This window comes from Pezoporus occidentalis, unplaced genomic scaffold (genome assembly GCF_034315485.1).
Source record: "Pezoporus occidentalis ecotype Australia unplaced genomic scaffold, CSIRO_AGI_Poc_V1 ctg98, whole genome shotgun sequence".
NCBI classification, from domain to species: Eukaryota; Metazoa; Chordata; class Aves; order Psittaciformes; family Psittacidae; genus Pezoporus; species Pezoporus occidentalis.
Window position 1 is genome coordinate 3,237,117 of NW_026916347.1, and position 20,383 is coordinate 3,257,499.

Genomic DNA, 20,383 nt, shown 5'->3' on the forward strand with positions numbered 1-20,383 from the left:
ACAATTTAGTGCAGTCACAATGACCTCAGTTAAGAAAAAGAACAAAGAAAACCTCAAGATACTCTTTCTCTGGAGAAGTAGGTTTTAATAAAATGAAAGTATTTTTCCCAGGAAAACATTTATTCCTCAGACAGCACCTTATGACAGAGCACATTTATTGCATTTCACCCAATTGACTCCCGGCACCAGCTGTTAGAATAGACTAAGGAGGAGAGGAGAAAGAAACAACCAAACAGAAGAACAAGATTTCTCAAGTCACACTGCCACTGCATAACATCCACAACTGCCTTTCTAAGACCAGATGGAATTTCCACTGTCACAAGGCTCTGTCTGAGCAGCAATACTCCCATTATCCTGGGAGTCTCCAGACTTCAACCCTCCAGAACTAGCAGCTCTGTTGGAACTACACCGCTTGTATATATTAGCAGAGAGAGTAAGATATTTTAAGTTCCATATTTACCACTGACAATTGTTTTGAGAAAATATGAAACATACCCTTTGCTGTATGTGTTAGGCTATCATACAACTATACAAGAAATGCCACTATTTGCTTCTCAGCATATACAGAATCATAGAATAGTTAGGGTTGGAAAGGACCTTAAGATCATCAAGTTCCAACCCCCCTGCCATGGCCAGGGACACCTCACACTAAACTGTCACCCAAGGCTTTGTCCAACCTGGTCTTGAACACTGCCAGGGATGGAGCATTCACAACCTCCCTGGGCAACCTATTCCAGTGTCTCACCACCCTAACAGGAAAGAATTTCCTCCTTATATCCAATCTAAACTGCCCCTGTTTAAGTTTTAACCCATTACCCCTTGTCCTGTCACTACAGTCTCTAATGAAGAGTCCCTCCCCAGCATCCCTATAGGCCCCCTTCAGATACTGGAAGGCTGCTATGAGGTCTCCACGCAGCCTTCTCTTCTCCAGGCTGAACAGCCCCAACTTTCTCATCCTATCTTCATACAGCTTCATACGTATTTGCCACAGCCAGCCTAGATCAACCAAAGCCTTTGTTCTGCTAAGAGCAAGAGAAAATGAGTATGGAGAACCGCAGGCATAAAATACTAACTCGATTGGTGTACCTGCTCTGCTTGTATATACAAGCACACGTTTCAAATTGTAGGCCAAGTAACTTTATAAAGCAATAAGAGGTGAGAATATAAAATCTACATACAGGTACTGCAAAGGAAGGCAGCTAGTAATGTTGCTAAAGAAATGAAATGAAAAGTATTGAGCATGTGGCTTAACATCCAAGATATATTTCTAAAATAGGAGTCACATAGTCACTTTCCTGCTTTTAGGGACAATCAGGCAGACTTGCCAGAAGTGAGATTCTACCACCTAGGGCATCTCAACTTAGTGTTGCTACAAACTCCGAACCATGAATACCATTTACATTACTGATTTTTCTGCCAGTGAACCAAGATGTAAGCAATCTGGGGCAAAGATTTTAACTAGCATAGGAGGTAATGATCACAGTTTTCCTCACATCATCACAGATTACTATTAGGTTACTCAACGTTATGCTGAAAGGAGCTTAGAGTCTTCTACTTTTTACAAAGGTCTCAGCATCACTCTTGTCTGGCTGGCTAATTCAAACTTCAGTTTCACAATTGTCAGAACATTCCCCACCCCCTAAACCAATCCTTAAATGTCAGAGGTTTAAAAAGGTTATTTTGCTCCTTTGCTGTATGCCAAATAATTGAATCAGTTTCTCCCTCTTTCCCCAAGGACAAGGCAGACAAAATGCATAAACTCCAAGAAGTAGCTTGCTTACTGTTCAGTTTTTCTAAAAGCACCTACTCTTATCTGTTTTAACATCTAATTTCTTTTTCCATATCCTGCAAGCTGCAAGACACAAAGACACTAAGGCACTGAAGTGAAGTCTAATTTGATGTTTGGGAAGATACATACTATTTGGGAAGATACATACTATGCAGATGAACAAGAGCTCCCTGAAATAGGAAAAATGTAAACCAGGTGTTTTAAAAATAGGTTGTGCTTGCTTTTTTTTTTTTTTTTTTGGGGGGGGGGGGGTGGTGGGGGTATGGGTGTAACTCAAGCACTTCTGGAAGTACAAGGTAAATATTTAAGCAAGAGTGGTCTGGTCCACACTACCAACACTATAATGCAGCAGAGCTCAGGATGCCAATTGCATTAGTAATTTTCACAAATCTTTATTTAAGCTGCTGAGAACTTTAATTACTTGTCCCACTGGAACAGTAAGTCTCCTCCTCAGATGTATCTTAACTATGTAGGCAGGAATTTTAATTTTAAAAGTAGCATGGCTGGACTATGTGATACAGAACCACCCTGCAGCTAGATGTAAGTCAACTTCCAATATTCGACATCACGGGCATAAAATCTACCTGTACCAACAGTTGCTTTAAAGCTACAGTGTAGATTTTAAGAGAGGGAAGGAGCATTCCAGCCTCCTATCAAACACACATCCAACAATAAAAGCATTAAGTACTAACAGCTGAGAGCCCATAAATGACTGCCAAGACATTTATTTTATATCTTAACATTCTGAGGAATCATAAATAAATCATTAACAAAGAACAGGTGCTGTAGAAAACAATTCTTGACCGAGGTACAGATAATGCTCACATTTAAAAAGCAAGCAGAAATACCAAAACACTTTCTTTTTTGTTGTTGTTGATTCTTCTCTCTGTGAATCTAAGCTCCTTTCATTTTGTTGCAAGCCAAACAGAGCTGCAGAAAGAAAAGAACTTTGCTCTTAGAACTGCAGTTTTCTTCAGCACAAATAGAGAGCACAAGATCAGTCCACGACAACTAGTATTTTGGTTACACAGAACAACAGCTTAATTTTCTTCACAGTTTTTCACACCAGCTGTCTGTTGAACTCACTTGCAGCAAAGACAACTATTTTGACTGGTTGACCAATGAGGACAAAACCCAAGACTCAAAGCTCCTGACAAGTCCCACTGTAATTCATGTAACTTCCATAAAACTGGAGTGACAGTAGAAACACTTCTGTATTACAGTGATTAAAAGATTTTTTCATTGTACCTTTTGTTATTATTGTCACATGCCAAAATGAAACGCACCACTGAAGTTCTGTCACTTCGGTATATTCAGACACCCCACCTTAGCTGGTACATACACACTTCAACTTCCCTGACACTGCTGAATGCAGTGGTAATGGAAGCATACATGCAGGCTGCAAGGTGTTCCTGAGTTCTGCCACCTCCCTGAATACAGGCAGTAAGACCATACAGAGGCCACCAAAATTATTAGGGCCCTCACTACTACAGACTGGGGACATGAAGAAAGAAAGGTATTTATGTTGATACAGTCTCCATAGACTTGAGGGAAAATTGTGGAGTTTTTTTTAGGGCTGTTCAGATTTTTTGTTTTAAACTGGAAATTCAGCATTTGATTGATAACCAGACAAAACACTGAATAAAACTCAACATTTGTTGAGTACTTAAAAGCCAGAAAAGCAAGGAGGGGAAAGTGAAATCCATCATATCCACATCTTAGGCTGATAACAGTTATTCAAAATTGTGTGATTTACCATGAAGACTTAAGACACGGGATATGCTGCAGAGATGCTTTCACAGTGTAAAAAATGCACTTAACTAAAATTGTCTGGCAAGACTGTTATGAGCCAATTTCTCTCTTTTCAGCTGTCAGTACTGGATCAATGCAACCTATTACGGTGGCGAAAACACACCTATTCTACTGTATTGCTCTGTACTGCTACATAGCAGTAGGTCATAAAAAGTAACACCACTATAAAATCTAAGACCCATGGAACTGATACAGAAAGTGTCAAGATAAATTATGCATTCTTAAAAGCCTAGCATAAACCAAAGACTTTACTTACCTTAAGAAAATTAATTCTCTTTATGCTAATAAGCTGCACCAACTACTTACTGGCTTGTTATCTTGAGTTAAAGATCTCCATTACTCCAAAATCTGCTGCACAAGCATGTGACAATGCAAACAGAAGGTATCAATAGCATTGCATAATTAGGTAATCTGATGCACACCGACAGCTGTGCTATCTGGGGGAAAGGTTCACTCATGAGACACTCCATGACATATTTTACCTAGTTTCTGTACAAACTTTGAAGGGTATGAACCTAGAGAGCTATTCCTGTAAGGCATTATTACATTCACAATTGAACACATTTGATTTTTAAAAACCCTGCCTTTAACACACAATGTAAGGAGAGGGGTGAGGGGTAAATACCAAATCACAACCTGCTCCACATGGACAACAGCTCAGGGGAAGGGAGAATGAAGAGGAACTCCTGAGTCCCTAAGTTACATCTCCCCTCCATTAAACAGGATAACCAAGAGTAATCCTTTTCATATGTTCAAACAACCACAACATAAGGTTGGCTGAATCTTTTTACCCCTCAACTCTCAAAGACTGTGCCTGAATCCTGCTGGTTAGAACTTTCTTCTCTCTATCTGGCTCCTAGATTTACTCATGACCAATTTGCAGCAGTTTTATTCTTTCGCCAAAACTGTTTCAGCTTACACATCTCTTACAAGATATGCATTTCCTCAAATACAGGTACAGTATCTCCATTTATTTTTTTTTTAACAATAATTTGAATGGTGGTATCAATACTCTGATATCTTAGTCATATATATCTCAGATAAAATACCTTAGGTTCAGCTGATTTTCTTCCTGGACACATACATGATGAAATCCTATTGCTCCATTTACATTTCATTTGCATAGTTGGATGATCTAAGAACTTCCCATTTTAATTGGAAGAGGCGAGAGAACACCAAAAAAAGTGAGGGGAGGGGAGATCAAGAGACACACATAAGATGAGACAGCATTCTCGCAGCTTGTTAGCTGCTTTTTATTAAAAAAGCTGATAATAGCTTACTTTTTTTTTTTAATCACTCCTATTTTTCACAGCAGTTTTGAGCAATCCAAATAAATTGTAAAATGGAAGCATTTGCTTCCTTTGAACAAAAATAGAGTACGTATCTTAAAAAATAATTATATCTGCTTAGTAATGGAAGTTTCTTCAAGACTTACAAAGCTAGAGCTGAATAAATCATGCACATATATGAGGTGATGCCTTCCACTTGATTTTCAGCAGCAAGGTCCTATGGAATGTCTACCTCCTCATCAGAAAAGGAAAGAAAGAAACCAAAAACACCCCACACAAAAACAAACTCAGAAACCAACAAACCTGCAAGCACAGAGCTGTTTGTTAAACAAGTGTGACTATCACATGCAAGTAGTCATATTATCATGAATTGATTTCTGAAGATAGCGCTAAGAGACTAGGTCAACACCTAGCCTGTACAGACAGCTTCATTAGAAAACTCTGAAAAATAAAACCCCAATTTGCAAAGCTACAAGAAGAAATGATTAGCTACGGAGAATCTCATTCTTTAATCTAATAGCACCCAACCCAATGGAGGTGATAAGTTTAATTCTCCCATTCCTGTTGGAAATGCATTATCTAGTTGATATGCAGTTTTAACTCATGGGATGTTGGACCACAACACACCAACTAGTTCTTTATGACCAGTCCTATTCCTTCAGCAACCCTCACTTCCAACTACATTAAAAGCAGCTGGAGACTAACTTTAAGAATTCCTTCAGGTCACATGCTTCAGGTCACATCCTAAGATTAAAAAGACTGCAGGATATTCCAATGCCTTGGACAAAATTTCAGTAACTGATAACACTGTATTTATTCACCACATCAAACAGTAGCAAGATCAAAACCATTTTCCCACCTGTAGTCTTCACTAAAGCAGGCTAGATAATCATAGCAATCCATATGTAACATCACGACATATCAAAAAGCCTAGGTTTTCTTTCTTTTCTACCTGGCCTTAAGGTACACAAGCATGCTGCAGCCAAACATCACAATAACAACCTCAATATTGGTCAAAAGCCTTCTTTACAGTGAAGCTACAACTTTTTAAGTGTTCAGAAATTATCCACGACAACTATAATTCATAATAACTAGAAACAGTCACACTACCTCAAAACACACATTCTTTGACATGTAACAGTTACCATCTGACTCAGGGTGAGATAAGATACTGATTGGAATTGACCTTTACACTAATTTAAGAAAAGCAATAGCATTAAGATGCCCAGCTGGCTTCTTCTCTATGTCTGATGTAGAATAACGCTGTGAAGCAGCAGTCTAGTTAACTGCTGCTCTGAAATCCTTTGTCCTCACTTGGCTACAGTGCTGTTTCAATAGGGATCAATGAAGGAACTTAACTGCTCTTTTTTTTTTCTTCTGTTCAAAGATCACATTTAAGCTGAACAACATGACAGTTTAGGAGGCTTTTGAAATTTGCAGAGTTTACACTTTTATTACCTTCTGGAGCACTTCACAATGCGAGGCATCATAACAGGTATTTTTCTGCGTTCATTATGCCGTGCTGCAGAAAGGTAATGCAGACCTTAGTCTCACAAAGGTTCTGCACTAGTAATTTGAACCAGAAAACTGAAATAAGCCTAAAATCCCTGATAACTCACCAGTTCAGCTAAGGAAAACACAAAGCAAAGACAAGCTTTTCAGCAGAAGGCAAGTCAAAAAGAATATAAACTGGTCCTCAGATCCATTCTCACCATACTCTAATCAGCAAAGCACACTGGTTTCACAGGGAATCTTCCTTTCTCAGAGTGAAAACAGACTTAGGAATATAGAACTCTACCTCATGCTAGCAGAAAGTAAATGCAGTCAAGAAAACATATAAGGATTTAAAGGAATAATTGTTGTGGAAAGATAGGCTTCATTTGCTGAAATACTGGGAAATGCTAATTACCTCATTATCTTTTCCACAGTACAAAGCAAACCCCACAATCAATACTGAAGTCTTACATGCCATGTGGCAACTGCTTTCCATTTTGCAATGTATCCTTAAACACAGAACAAACATCTGCAAAGGTTGGGATTAAATACAAAAACCAGTAAAACGGGACTGTGTAGTATTCACTGGAGATGGATAGAGAGGAGAAGTTGAATATAATTTAACTATTTTTTTAAGCTGGTGACAGTCTGCTATCATATTTTCCTGAAGGACTAATAACTGCAAATTATATAATCATATAAATTAAAAAGTTCAATAGCAGCAAGAATTCATGTCATTTATTTAGCAAAGAAAATGCCTACAAAATAGTTCTACAAAGCACTTCCCTCATCTGCTGTTTTCACTAAAGCCTCATTTCGTTAAAACCCCACAATGAAGACCTGGTTGTCACACACCTTGGCAATACAGCCTAGTCACTGATGCTCTTCACTCTGATGGGCTCTTTTACCTCTTCAAGATGGGAATGAAATTGCAAACTCCAGATTCTTTTTTACTCAAGTGATTCCATGAATCCTAAAAGCCTTAAGCTTCGCCTCAAAGTATTTTTTACTGTTATGAAGAGTTTGATATGCAAGTGCTGACTCTTCCTAGCTACACCAAATCAAAATGTGTTAGTCCAAGTTCTGCAGGTTTTGTTGCTGAACGAAAGTGTGAAACTGGACAAAGGCTAACCTGGTTTGTGATGGAGAATGATTTGGTCATCAACATGTTAAATTTGGTAAATTAATTTCCAACAGGTACACTACACAATTAATGAACACAGAGAACATTCTAAGGGAAACTGATATGTGTAGCTCAGCAAAAAACATTTAAAAAGCTGGACAAGGTACTGGCTATTAAAGTAGCCCTGTGAAAGCTGCAGCTCTCCAAGGCTGTTTCTAACTATTTTGCTCTGCTTATACAGAAAAGTTTTTTAAGTATTCAGTTCAAAAGAAAGAAAGAAAGAAAGAGATTCAGACCAGCTGAATGCACACTACTTCCTACTGAGTAGAAACATCTTTAAGTTTTGGCAGTGGGTAGCTGTGATCCCGACTATTCCTGATTACCCTTTCAGAACATGCTGAACTTTTAACAAAGAAGCAAACATTTCTGGCTTTATTGGAAGGGCTACCGAAGTGGGAGTACAAAGAAACAGAGTGCTTTCTCCATTGGACTGTTTTACTTACAGAGCTTACCATCAAACTATTCAATGGCGCCATACCTACACAGAAGTTAGCTATGATCAAGAAAGTAAAAGATGTCATTAATCAACAAACTTCATACAGTTAAGTAAATTACAAATACGGATGCTTGAGGCTTGCAGCCTGAAAAAAACATGGAAGGCAATTCACTAACACCTCCCAAATCAACTAACCAAAAGACACAGGCAAAGCTCAAAAGGAGCATATTACAGTTTTACCCTGTGGGCAATACACTCCCCCCCCCCCCCCCCCGTCAGAAAAACTCGCACTCGGCTCCTAGTCTTCTTTTCTCTTAACAGCGTGTGGGGAAGGCGAAGGAACATGAAGACCGCAGAGCCTTCCCACCACTCAAAGCATAGCAGCGCTCACAGCGCTCATGCCGACCCGGCTCGAGCATTACTTACAGCGCTGCTTGGGCACTATGAGCTTCATGGGTGCGTCCGGGAAGCGGCAGCCACCGGCAGGACCCTGGGCACCGCCCGACGCGATGCTCGGCGCTAGCACGAAGCTGCTGCCGCCCGCCCGCTTTCGTGCCGGGCCGCCGCTCCCCGCCCGCCGCCGCCCCATTGGCGCAGGGCGGGCCCGGCCCACGCGGCAGCGGGGCCGTACCCGGCAGCTGCCGCCGCATTGGACAGCACCAGGGACCCTCGCTCCGCCCGCCCGGTCCGCGGAGGAGGGAGGAGAAACGCCCGCGGCGCGATCAGCCGGGGGGCAGCCAGCCCCGGCCGGGCAGTGCTCTGGGCGGAAAAAGGGGAGAGAGCCGCAGCACCCGCAGCCGCCTGACAGCGGGCTGATACAGCCCCCCCCCCTGGCCGGTCTGCAGCAGCGCCGCACAGAAGAGGCCGGGCCGCCGCGCTCATCACTTACGTGGCCTGTGCCGGCGTCCCGAGTCCATCCTCCTGCGTAGCCTGCATTTCTTGGCCGGGGAGCCGTGGCTGAGCGGCGGTAGCTCCGCCCGCAGCAGCAGCGTGTGCGGGGCCTCTCCGCAGCCGCCGTTGCTCAGGGGCTGGCTCGAGGGGTGGAAGCCGTTCTGCAGCAGCCCGCCGAGCAGCGAGCAGGAGGAGGCGGTGGGCGGTGGCGGTCCCGCCGGTGCGGCGGGCTGTGCGCGGAGCTGCTCGCCCATGGCGGCAGCCTCTCCCCTTTGTCTCCCGGCTCAGCTCCGGCTGGGCGCGGCAGTGCCTCTGCTCATGCCGGCGCCCGTGCCCGCAACTCCGTGCGCTGGGATGCAGCGCCAGGCCCCCCCCGCCGGTCGCGGCGCACGGCGCAGGCGTCCTGCCCGCAGCGCGCTGCAGTGGGGCGGCCACCGCCCTCCGTCGGGGACGCGGCGACCCTCCCAGCCCGATCCCCCGGGTGACGTGCGCGCTCCCGGCCGCCGCTCCCGGCACCTGCGGGGCAACGCGCAGCCCAGGAGCGCGCCAGGGAGAGCGGGAGGCTCGGGGTGGTCCCCGCTCGCACGATACGGGCCGGCAGAGGCAGCGGTACGGTTGCAGTGCGCCTCCTCTCCCGCGGCCCGGCTCGGTGCGGCACACTGTCATTTTCGGTTCAAGGTGTCCACAGGGTCTCTCAGGTGACTCGGGTATCTACGTCTCGGGGGCCTGTGACCCCAGGTGTGCCCGATACCTCTCACACACCTACTCGGGCATCAGCGTTCACGTTTTTGTCTACATCATCACGTGTTTCCTGCACAGCGTAGAGGGACTAGTGTGACCTTGAGGGTGTTTGACCTCATGCTATTTTAGTGTCTTCGCTTTCCCTGCCCAACACTGGCAATCCTGTGACTGTGATTTACTCCCCGACCACTGAGACCTCCAAGTGTAAAAACACATCTTCTGAATGAAATGTATTAAATATCAAGTGGACATAAAACAATGCGAACCGTGCTGCAGTGTGTGTCATGTGTGTAGCTGAAACACTAACTGAATTTTGCCCTGCACATGAAGGTTATTCCTATAGACATACTGCCACTTACAGACAATTGTCCTTAAAGCAAAACCAGGTCACATAATGGCCCCTCCCTACACCTAAAATTAGTACAGGACACAGGCCCTCCACTGTGAAACACCTACAGAGAATGAAGAGCTACTCTCTAACTGCTTCCAGAAAGGGATACTGTGTTAAGAAACTGCTCCATGAGATGTAACATGACATTCTCCCCTTTTTGGCTGGGCCAAAACATTATGTTAAGATTTCTAAGAGCAAGCCACAGGAAAAAATGTACACAAAGTTGCGGAAATGAAGAAAGTGTTTGAGAACAACGAACAAGTAAAATTTTCTTCCTAAAAACCAGCTACCAATGTTCCAAAGGTGATCAAAACACTTGCTGTTTTCCTCATATCCTAAAGAATAAACAATTGCTGTAATTGCCAGCCCAAAAGCAACTGCCCTGAAGAGGGCAGGAAGGAAAGCAGGCTACATACATTTACTGCTAGAACTTGTAGTGCTTCCAAAATTGAAATTTTTCAAGACCCCCTAACTTACTGAATTATGTTTAACCTAAAAACCAGAAGGCTGCTGCATGGATTTGGAGGGACCTTCACAACACTTGTTGGTAGTTCTATGCAGCTGGCTGCTTTATGAAATTCCCTTGTTAATTCATACCTCTCCTGGCATGAGGAATCCTTACTGCTACTGTCCCCAGGTGGCAATGGTTGTCCCTCGCTCCATCCCTGACACAGAAACTGACTGCACACCCAACCAGCCCAATGTAGAACAGGATCAGTCCTATGAACTCGTTTTTCTCTGCAATTGCAGTATTAACAGGGAGCAGACACATGGGCAGTTATGGTATCTCAGCTTAAGGGTGGCAACTTTTTACCTGACTCCAACAAAAACAAGACCACCTTTAACTGTATGCTTACATTACCTTGTGGTAAGATAGCCATCCTTCCACTGACTCTCCAATGGAATGCTGTTGTTTCAAGTATTGTGCTCAATTTTAGGCACTAAACTTCTGTAATAACTAACACAGTATTAAATGAAAACATCAAGTTTTAGTCTAGAAAATTAAACACTTGAAGGGATATTCAATTCTGGAACAGGCAACAGCAAAGGAAATATATCGCAGTTGCTGAGAAACCAGAAAGGATCTATAATCAATAACTGCAGTAAGGAAAATTCACTTTAGACTTGAGGTGGACATTTCCTAGGATGAAGTTAGACAAGTATCAGGCTGCACTGTCAGACTCAGTTGTCCATTGCTGCAAGCTTTTAGGAAAAGGTAAGTATCTGTGAGGAACAGTAGAGCTGATTCTGACTTAGAGCAAGAACAAGCCATGGCCTGAACACCTTTCTGAAGTTCTTTCCAATATTTTATTTCTAATTAAATATTTCCCTAATATTTCACTGTAAATACTGCACAACTATGCCAAGGGTAGAAGTGGATTAGACTCTGCTGAATAGAAGAAGTAGGTCAGGAAAATACTGTTGGGATACAATCCAAATCACTGACAAGTCAGGGGCAGTGTAGACCAATAGCATATAACAACAACAAATGTCATCTCAAATAATGCTGGAGAAAATATAAAAATGGAGAAATGTTAAAGACTGTCCAAGTGAATTGACGGGGTTTATGTAGAGGGACAGATTAAATTCTACGTGTGCAATTTTCCCTGATTTTGTAAGCTGTCCAGCAGAAATGGATGAAAACGCTTTCCAAACTTCAATTGTTTAAAGGTTTAGTTTCAAGCTAATATGCTGCTTTATCAAACCCATTTCAGACTTTTGTACTGGTGAGTCTCACATGAGCTGATTTCTGCACTGCAAAATACCACCTTTTTCATATTATTTTTGTTTACACTTGATTAATTTTGGAATGAGCTTTTCAAAAAGTTTTACAGACCCTCTTTAGTTTTGATTTCGTAATTCTCCAGCTCTTCTACAATGTAAACTTAGACAAAGGGAATAAAATTAGAGTATGTGTGATGTAGTATGTGATCACCTGTAAGTGTTTAAAATGAAGAAATCTCATGTCCTCCAGTGCATATAGCCTGGCTTATCTTGGGCACCAGCAAACTACAGTGCAATCATTTGGCATTCAGGGAAAAAGACCTGAGCCTTTTGCATTAATCAAGTTGAAACTGAGAGCAGATGAACCATTTATCCTGTTCTGCATCAGCTGTGAACCACAGGTAGAAAATCTATGAGCCACAGGTGGAAATCTGGTAGCACCAGATTTCACAAACTCATTGCCTGATACAGTGATGCAGACAGCCTGTGCTCTTCTAATACCCAGCACAGGGGCTAAACTGGTGACCTGATGGTCTTGCATTATACTCAGTATTTCAAAATATGGATTGTCTTAAAAAACATGATGCAGATTAAGTATGACAGAAGTGATAATGTCACCTCCTTAAAACAGGACAAAAAGTAGAAATAAACAGCCCTGCTACTCTCACAGTTGAGCAGCAGGCTCAAGACCTTCTGTCTGCTGGCTTTTTTTAATCCATACTATTTATGAGACAATGCATCACAGCACAACTGGCTGAAAGCAGGTACTATTTTTAATGGGTGTTGTACTCTCTTGCCTTCACACCACATGCATACACACCCAGTATGGTACTGCCTGCTCTACATCCCTTTATATTAATTTATTTTATATATATTTAAGTTGTTGCAAATCAAGACTAGGTAGAACATAAATCAGTGAAGTAATGGCATATATTAAAGGTTCAGTTTCTAACACTTTGGTGCAACCAAACTCAACTTTTCCTCTTCCTTTTACTCTAAATTTCTAAACAAACTCTGTGAGTCAGTTCAGGTTTCAGTCTTAGCTTGCAAGACAACAATCCAGGTAGAGATGCAGTACTGACAAAATCAAGGATGCTTCCCGTTCTTTCAATATTAATTTACTCAGTATTTCTGTCTTCCTTTCTGAACAGGATATACTTCACTGTAAAACACTGTAAAACAGAAATCTGCTGGGAAAAGGACTGCAAACACATAGCATATTGAAGAATCCAGGACATGAATGGACTCAGAACAGTGAACAAGTCTGCTGTACTGACTCACTGCACATTGCACATTTGCATGGCAAACACTTCATGGACTATTCGATACCTGCCTACACTTCAGACATCAAGCTTTCTATTACCTCTATTTATTTCTTTAGAAAACACGGAGAGCCAGGCTGCAATTTTCTATGAGTCAGCTTCAACAAACTAACAATTACCTTGTGATTAAGATACTATGCCACAGGATCAAAAGTGCTGTGCTCCAGCCCTTACTGTTTCAAAACCAATGGCACTGGAAAACAAAACAAAACCAACCCAAAACAAAACACCCCACCCTTTCAGATATGTTATCAGGCACCCTGGCCTGAAACTTTTTGGAATATATCATAGAATCATAGAACATATAATATTTAGGGTTGGAAAGGACCTTAAGATCATCTAGTTCCAACCCTCCTGCCATGGGCAGGGACACCTCACACTAAACCATGTCACCCAAGGCTCTGTCCAACCTGGCCTTGAACAGTGCCAGGGATGGAGCACTCGCAACTTCCCTGGGCAACCCATTCCAGTGCCTCACCACCCTTATAGTAAAGAATTTCAAGGATTAGCTCTTCCTCCCTCATTCTGTGGGGCTCACATATTCCTGGTCTGAGGACAAGCTAAAAAAAAGCCATCAAACAGGTGCAGTCCACATGTATATACATCACCCGAGAACCAAACAGATTATTACAGAGCACCAACGGTGTTACTCTAATTCAAAGCCGGGCAGCTACAAAGCTTTGGTCACATTTTGGAGAGAAGTGGTAATGAGGAGCATCTACACATCTCAAATTACATAAACTGTATTACGCAATGCAAAAGTGTAATGAAACAGGCTTCTGGCACAGCTGCCTGCAGACTTATGTTCAAGGGGTTGCTGGCACTCAGCCGTTCCTGTTTTTGTTTCCATTCAGGTTACTTCTACGGTTATCCTGTTTCTATATTACAGGACAATCACACTAGATCTTATTCAAATTTTTCCCTTTAAAAATAAAGCAAATACTGTATGGCTTAATATACTAATATAAAAATATTAAGAATATTCCTTGCAAAAAAATGAATATCCTGTTGATTTGGTTTAGGTATATTCACATTTTACACATATTAAAAAAGTGCCAACTCCAGAAGTCCAGTATTTCTTCCCAATTTCTTTTCAGAATGGGAAAAAAACCACACTTTTTTGGTCTCTGCAGGTCTCTTTGGTAGACACATGTTTAAAATATACTTCAATGCTCTTTTCCCCTTACTTTAAACTGCAGGGCTAGAAGACCAACAGTCAAACATAAGTATATAATAACAAATTATAGATGTATAAATCAAATGGGACAAAACAGCTCTAAAACTGTGTAAAATTCTTATCTGGAAAATGCAATGACAGAGTATTTAAAAAAGGACCCAAAGGGCTCTAGTATTGTCAGTGTGATCACAGAAAAATTCAGCCTTGCTATGACAACAGCCAGCTAGCACGAGAATTCTGCTTTCCCTGAACACTAACACTTCTGAGAGAGGGGGCCTGACTGCAGATGACAGAGAAAATGAAGGGCATAAATATAGTCATATACCTAAATCTTTACCAGATGGAAGCCAAGAAAGATTATATTGAGACCATCAGTTCCTTCCCTCCCCACCCACCTCCTGGTGCAGTTACGCTTTCTGTGACACTTAAACAAAACCTGTAGATTTAATGAAGGAAAAGTCCTGCTCCCCTGCAAAGAGTTGAGGCTATCTCCCCTTCACTTTAATCAAGGGAGTAAAAGATAAGACACTCTGCCTAAGTAGGAACTTAGCTTTGGCAGTCTGAATGGCCCTCAAGAGGAACTTTCTTTCACTTCATTGTTGACAAATGGGGCATAGATAGATCTCCTGGTGCAAGGGTCAAGAGGAGTGTCCAGGCAAGGCAGTAAGAACGCTATCTGGATAAAGTTGTCTGGACTAGGACATGACTTGTATATATACACAATAGCCAGGACTAGAGAATAACAGTCAGAAGAAGACATAGGTGTAGTCTGGTCTTACCAGCCTGCCAATCCCTGTGGGCAGATTTTGCAGTGGCCCAAGTGGTTTCTGTAGTTATCCTTGGGCAGTTCTGAGATGAGGTTAGAGACTGCGGTTGCTGTCTTTCATCCCAACTGAAAAAAAACACACAGCAGTCACAAAACAGTGAAAATATTTTCCTTCTAAATCTTTCCCTGCCAGTACTTTTGTTTCTCTGTGTCCAACTAGACAACTACAAAAAAACTGCAGGTGCATTTACTCTCTACAACTTTAACTGAACCCTGGCAGAGCTGTTGGTGCCCTTCTTTTATAGGGGACAAAAACCTTCAGTGCCTTCAGTTCAGTTTTAAATCTAGTCTATGAAGATAAAGTAGGTGTTGGAGGTGAATCACCTTTTTTTTCACGCCAGTTTCTATTCTGAAGTGATTTTGTGAAAAAGAAAAGGCCAGGTAATGGATTTAAATTATCAGGTATGTAAAAAACCTGATTTTTCAATTACAGTCCCCTTTGACCCTATCCACTGTATCTCGTACCTAACTATGGCTCAGTGCATTGCTGCTTATCTTTATCAAACTTAAATATACAAAAGGTAATTGGAAAACATGAAAGTTCACAACCCACAGATGATTGAGAAATACTGTTCATCATCATAAAAAAAAAATAATTGCAACAAGTGGCAGAGTATTTGGTAGAGAAAACAAAGGCCTTTGCTACTGACTGCTCCCCATAGACAATTACCCTCATGTATGTTTATGTACTGTCTTTGCTTGGCTGTCTTTACTTTTTTCAACTTGGCATTTTTATGTGGTCTTACATAATCCCAAACAGGAGGGAAGTAACAGTTTCAGAACCAGCACTTTGAAAGACAATGACAGAAAGGCTGACAATTACAAAATAATCTCTCCGTCATTCATCACTGCTACATCTGAAGAGGAGAAACAGGTTCTCCTATCGATACTCAGCTGTATGGTGATTTTTCACTTGCCTTGGTCTGTATGCCCAGATTTTACATGCTGACATGAAATCCTCATGGATATTAATGATGACAAACCAGGTCAGACTTTCTACATTTGTATGGGGAAGGGATAAAAAAGGCTTCTGTCTGAACTGTTTTAGCTAAACACATATACCCCCAAAGCAGACAAACCTGACTTACTCTTCTAGTGCAGAAAAAAACAGTGTCCGTCAGAGGGTAGAGAGGACACAGAACTTCTATGTTCCTTCTTCCAAACTAGTCCACAGATGGGAATCAGTGTAAAACAGAAACAGACCACACCTTTGGTATTTCTCCTCGACCACCTTCAGTAGCAGGGGAATGTATGTCTGAATGAGCATTTAAGCATAGGGTTAAGTCTAACCGCCACAACTAATCTGGACTTAAAATTTTAGAACTTGAACAATATGACTTTGCTTTCAGATAGATAACCCAAAGATTTTTTAGGTTTTTGATGCTGAGAAGAACATTTAATATGTCCTTGTGAGACTAAGCTGAAACCACAGACAATAAAACTCAAATGCTAATCTTATTTTTAAAAATATCTTTTTATCCATGTTTGCAAAGAATGAGAGTCTTGTGTGGGAAGGGGCTGTGCTATAAATGACAAATTTGTTCCTAAAGGCTCCAACTACCTAGTAACAAAGAAGGGAAACAACCAAACATTATACTAACATTGGGTTGGTTTGCCATAGTTACATTCTCTGATATTTCTGGGACTAGTGACCTTTCAGAGTAAATACTACAGTGAATAGTCTGTTCTTTGCAATGCATTTAGTTTCGTTCCAGAGGCCAGTTTAGAGATTTCAGATCTTCACAAGGTCAATACAAACTATGTACACACAAACCAAAAGAAAAACAGAACTAAAATCATAGACTTCTGTTTTCTCATTACAGACATTGAAGAAAAAACCCCGAACCAAAAGAAAACCAATAGGAAGTAAGTTCCAGCATCTCTCCTGCACAGAAAGCAACTTGCATTTCACTGCAGGAATCTTAGTGTCACCAAAATACTCGTTTTTTGTAATAAAACATAACTAATACAAACCCACAGTTGGTCTAATGGGAATTTAAGATGCAAAGAGACCACCTGGGTCACAAAACAAGTTCCTTGAATCAGTGATTAACCTGGAAGGATCTTAAAAACATATGCCAAGTACCATGGAGCACAAAATTTTGTATTATTTTGTAACATATGACTGGACACCTTGGGATCAAAACATTATTTTGACACTCATGTATAAAGTCCTAACTATCCACATTTATTGTTGTTTTGAACCCAGTATGGCAAATCAGATTCCTTGGTCTCATGAACAGCGCTAACCTGATTTGTTGTATTTGTCCTTGATTTTGACAAGGAAGTTAGATAAAGGAGCTACAGTTACTTTTAGTGCCAGTAATTTCACATATGGGAAGAGAAACCAAAAGCATTGTGCATCTCCTGTAAAACAGATACCTTTTTTGTTTACAAAACTTCTGTTTATCCACTGAAAAAAGAACTGATATGGCTAAGACATGGACTTCTCATACTTTTTGCCTGACTGCTCTAGATGTAGCAAGAACCAATTTATTTGCTTTTCCTCCATTTATGAAATTTACTTAAAGTATCAAAGGAGACATGTATCTTATCTTCATTCCACTTCCTCTTAGAAGAAAGGAGAATTAAAAAGGAAAAGCACACAAGCCAGAAACGGAGGTACCGCTACTCCATCATCTGCAGATACGAGGAAAACACTGCCACAGTAGTTATGAGGCATGCACATAGAAGAATCCCCACATGATCTAGTCTCCATTCACAGGCACAACTGTAACCTAGTATAAACTGGAATTGATATGTCTGACCTAAAATCCTAACCCAAGAAAAGTTGTCTGATTTATGACCTCCTTACTATTGCCAGTTTCCATACCTTAAGAACCTCCCAGAACATATAAACAATACATACATAAACCAGATCATTTTTAGAGCAGATTAATTCCCACATTCTGAGGCAAACAGCACTGGATCAACACACCATGACTGTTTCCATTGCATTAATAAAGACTGCATAATCAATGAAAACACTAAAAAATAAAGATCCCTTCCCTGCAGAGAGAAATCAGGCTGGAACCCCAGTTTCAGTGAACTAGAAAGCCTGTGATTAAAAAAAAAAAAAAGCAAACAAAAAGAACCCAAACCACTACTTCTCCCCTATTCACCAACGAAGTTTAAGTTTGATTACAAGCAGATTGATTTCAGTCACAGCACAGAGTGGCATAAGGAAAAAGGAAGAAGACATAACATAGTTCTGAATTCAAATACTTTGCACTTCTCTGTAGCCACAGATCTTCAGACATTTTGCAAACTGTGACTCACTGCTCTTCCCACCTCCCATCTAAAGAAACAAAAACAACCAAAAAGTAACGAGCCAGCTGAGAAAGGACTTGCAGACAGATCTCACCTCCAAAATGAAATCTGTATTTGGATCAGTTTGACCCAAAATGGTAATTACAATACCCATGCCCCTCAACTGGAAAATTTAGTTGCAGTATTCCAGTCATTTTCAGATTTTTAACTCATCTGTCTAGGCAGGGTCAGTGCTGAAATGGAAATCTGAGATTTCTGTCAGAAAAAAATCAGAATATCTTGATTTTCTTAAAAAGAATTCCTGTTTTTCTCAACCAGTGACAGACCCAAGAACAGCTTCAGATCCCCAGAAGTTCTATTCTCAACAAAATCAGCTATTAGTCTAGCAATTAGCAGTCAAACTTACATTTCACCAGATCGAATATGCTGTCTTCCATTTGATGTGTCAGGGCCTTGAAAAAACTCCTCCTTCATGCTGCTTATTATAATCAGGATCCATTTAGGTTTAAAAACCAAACAAACAAACAAACCCCTTGCCTGCAGTTTCAGCAAATTAACTCATCAGTATTAGCTTCCTTTGCTGAAGCTCCTTGAGCCTCTTAGATACATACATTTTCATTTCACTGTCATTTTGCTGTTCTGCTTGTAAAATTCAGTGAAAAGCTATTTATCTTTGCAGGTACATCCACATAAGTTGTGTCATTTGGCTGTTACGACCGTGATCAAGGTTCTAGGTACATAGGTTACTGACCTCAAAACACGCTGTTTGAAGACCTTGTCTGACATAATTGTGGCTTAAACCATGACAGTGTTATTCTCTATGTCAATAGTAGTTTCATCTGTTGTCTACTATATTTACAGCTGAACAAAATAAAGAGAATAGAAACTACTACTCAATGCAGTTTTCTTCAGACATTCTCCTGTCACAGTACTGGACTTAATTTCAGCTATACTAGTAAGTAGCCTACTTTTTAAGGATAAGGATGTTGAGGTATGTACAATGGAGAATTAGTGATTTCTAATGTTACTTCAACTCCCAATTTAAGAATCATATTTAAGAAACATGAACATCTCACTAAAATGTGCCAGACGTTCCTCTTCCTTACTTCAACTGAAAATCATTCAGAACTGTTACAATAAAATTGTGTTCCATATTTTCATTGCATGATGAATGTTCAACATGGAGGTAATATCTGACTTCCTCAGGGAAGAGTGCATGTATAGCTAAATGAACTACATTCCCACCAACCAGTGACAGTGAACTTTGATGTGAGTTAATGATACAGAGGAAGCAACAGGGCAAACTGGAGGGGAAAGGGGAAGATGAGCAACAAACTTGCCCGGTAAGAGGCTAGAAATCCCAAGTTTGTGGTCTGGGTTCTCTTCCCATCATAGGCAGGCATTGGCACTAGTTGTGGTTTCATCAGATCAACCCTACATTATGATACTACCTTGCAAACTGCAGCCAAGGAGGAGGAGGGAGGGCAGGGAGAGAAACAGAAACACAACAGAGAGCGTTGAAGCCAACAATACTATATACACCCCAAGTAAAGACGGCACAGATCTTCATATCATCCCCCTATCAATGTTCTCAACAATATACATCAAACAATTTACTAAGAATTCTGAGATGGAAAGTTTATTCATACAATGTTCATGTGATGAGGCTTTAATAAATCACAGTTCCTGGATGGGAAGAAATACATACCACATTAAATTTTCCTTGTCTAAGTTCACTGCAGAGATTCCTGGTGACCACAGCTGCTTTAGATGCCCATTATCCACCTAAAACTGGAACAAAAGAGTCAGATGAAAAAAACTGACATGTGTAACACATCCTCAAGAAGAACTCTGGAGTAATTTGCAGGGTATAGCAACATTTGTTATACATAAAATCAAGCCTCATGTTTATGTGTAACAGAATAGCCATCTGATTAAAACAATAATAAAACTATAGCATCTACTTCTGAGTCATTTATCTTGGATAATTAATTTGCCAACAGCATGAGTCACTCAGAAATGAGTTAGCGAATGACT

General features: G+C 41.0%; 1 protein-coding gene across 5 annotated transcripts in view; it reads right to left on the reverse strand.

Moving 5' to 3' along the window:
• PANK1 (pantothenate kinase 1) overlaps nt 1-20,128 on the reverse strand; it is a 39,276-nt gene extending 19,148 nt beyond the window's left edge. Inside the window, exons 1-2 of one of the 5 annotated variants that reach the window (XM_062606737.1) lie at nt 20,055-20,128; nt 15,030-15,142 (exon numbers count right to left, since the gene is read on the reverse strand). In XM_062606737.1, the coding sequence (XP_062462721.1) occupies nt 15,030-15,142; nt 20,055-20,059 (118 nt within the window). In that variant the 5' untranslated portion in view covers nt 20,060-20,128. Of the gene's footprint in view, nt 1-8,429; nt 8,564-8,892; nt 9,304-15,029; nt 15,143-18,752; nt 19,015-20,054 lie in introns of those variants that run through there. The other 4 variants (XM_062606736.1, XM_062606738.1, XM_062606735.1 and 1 more) reach the window with 4 other exon arrangements.
• Between the last annotated feature and the right edge of the window lie 255 nt (nt 20,129-20,383).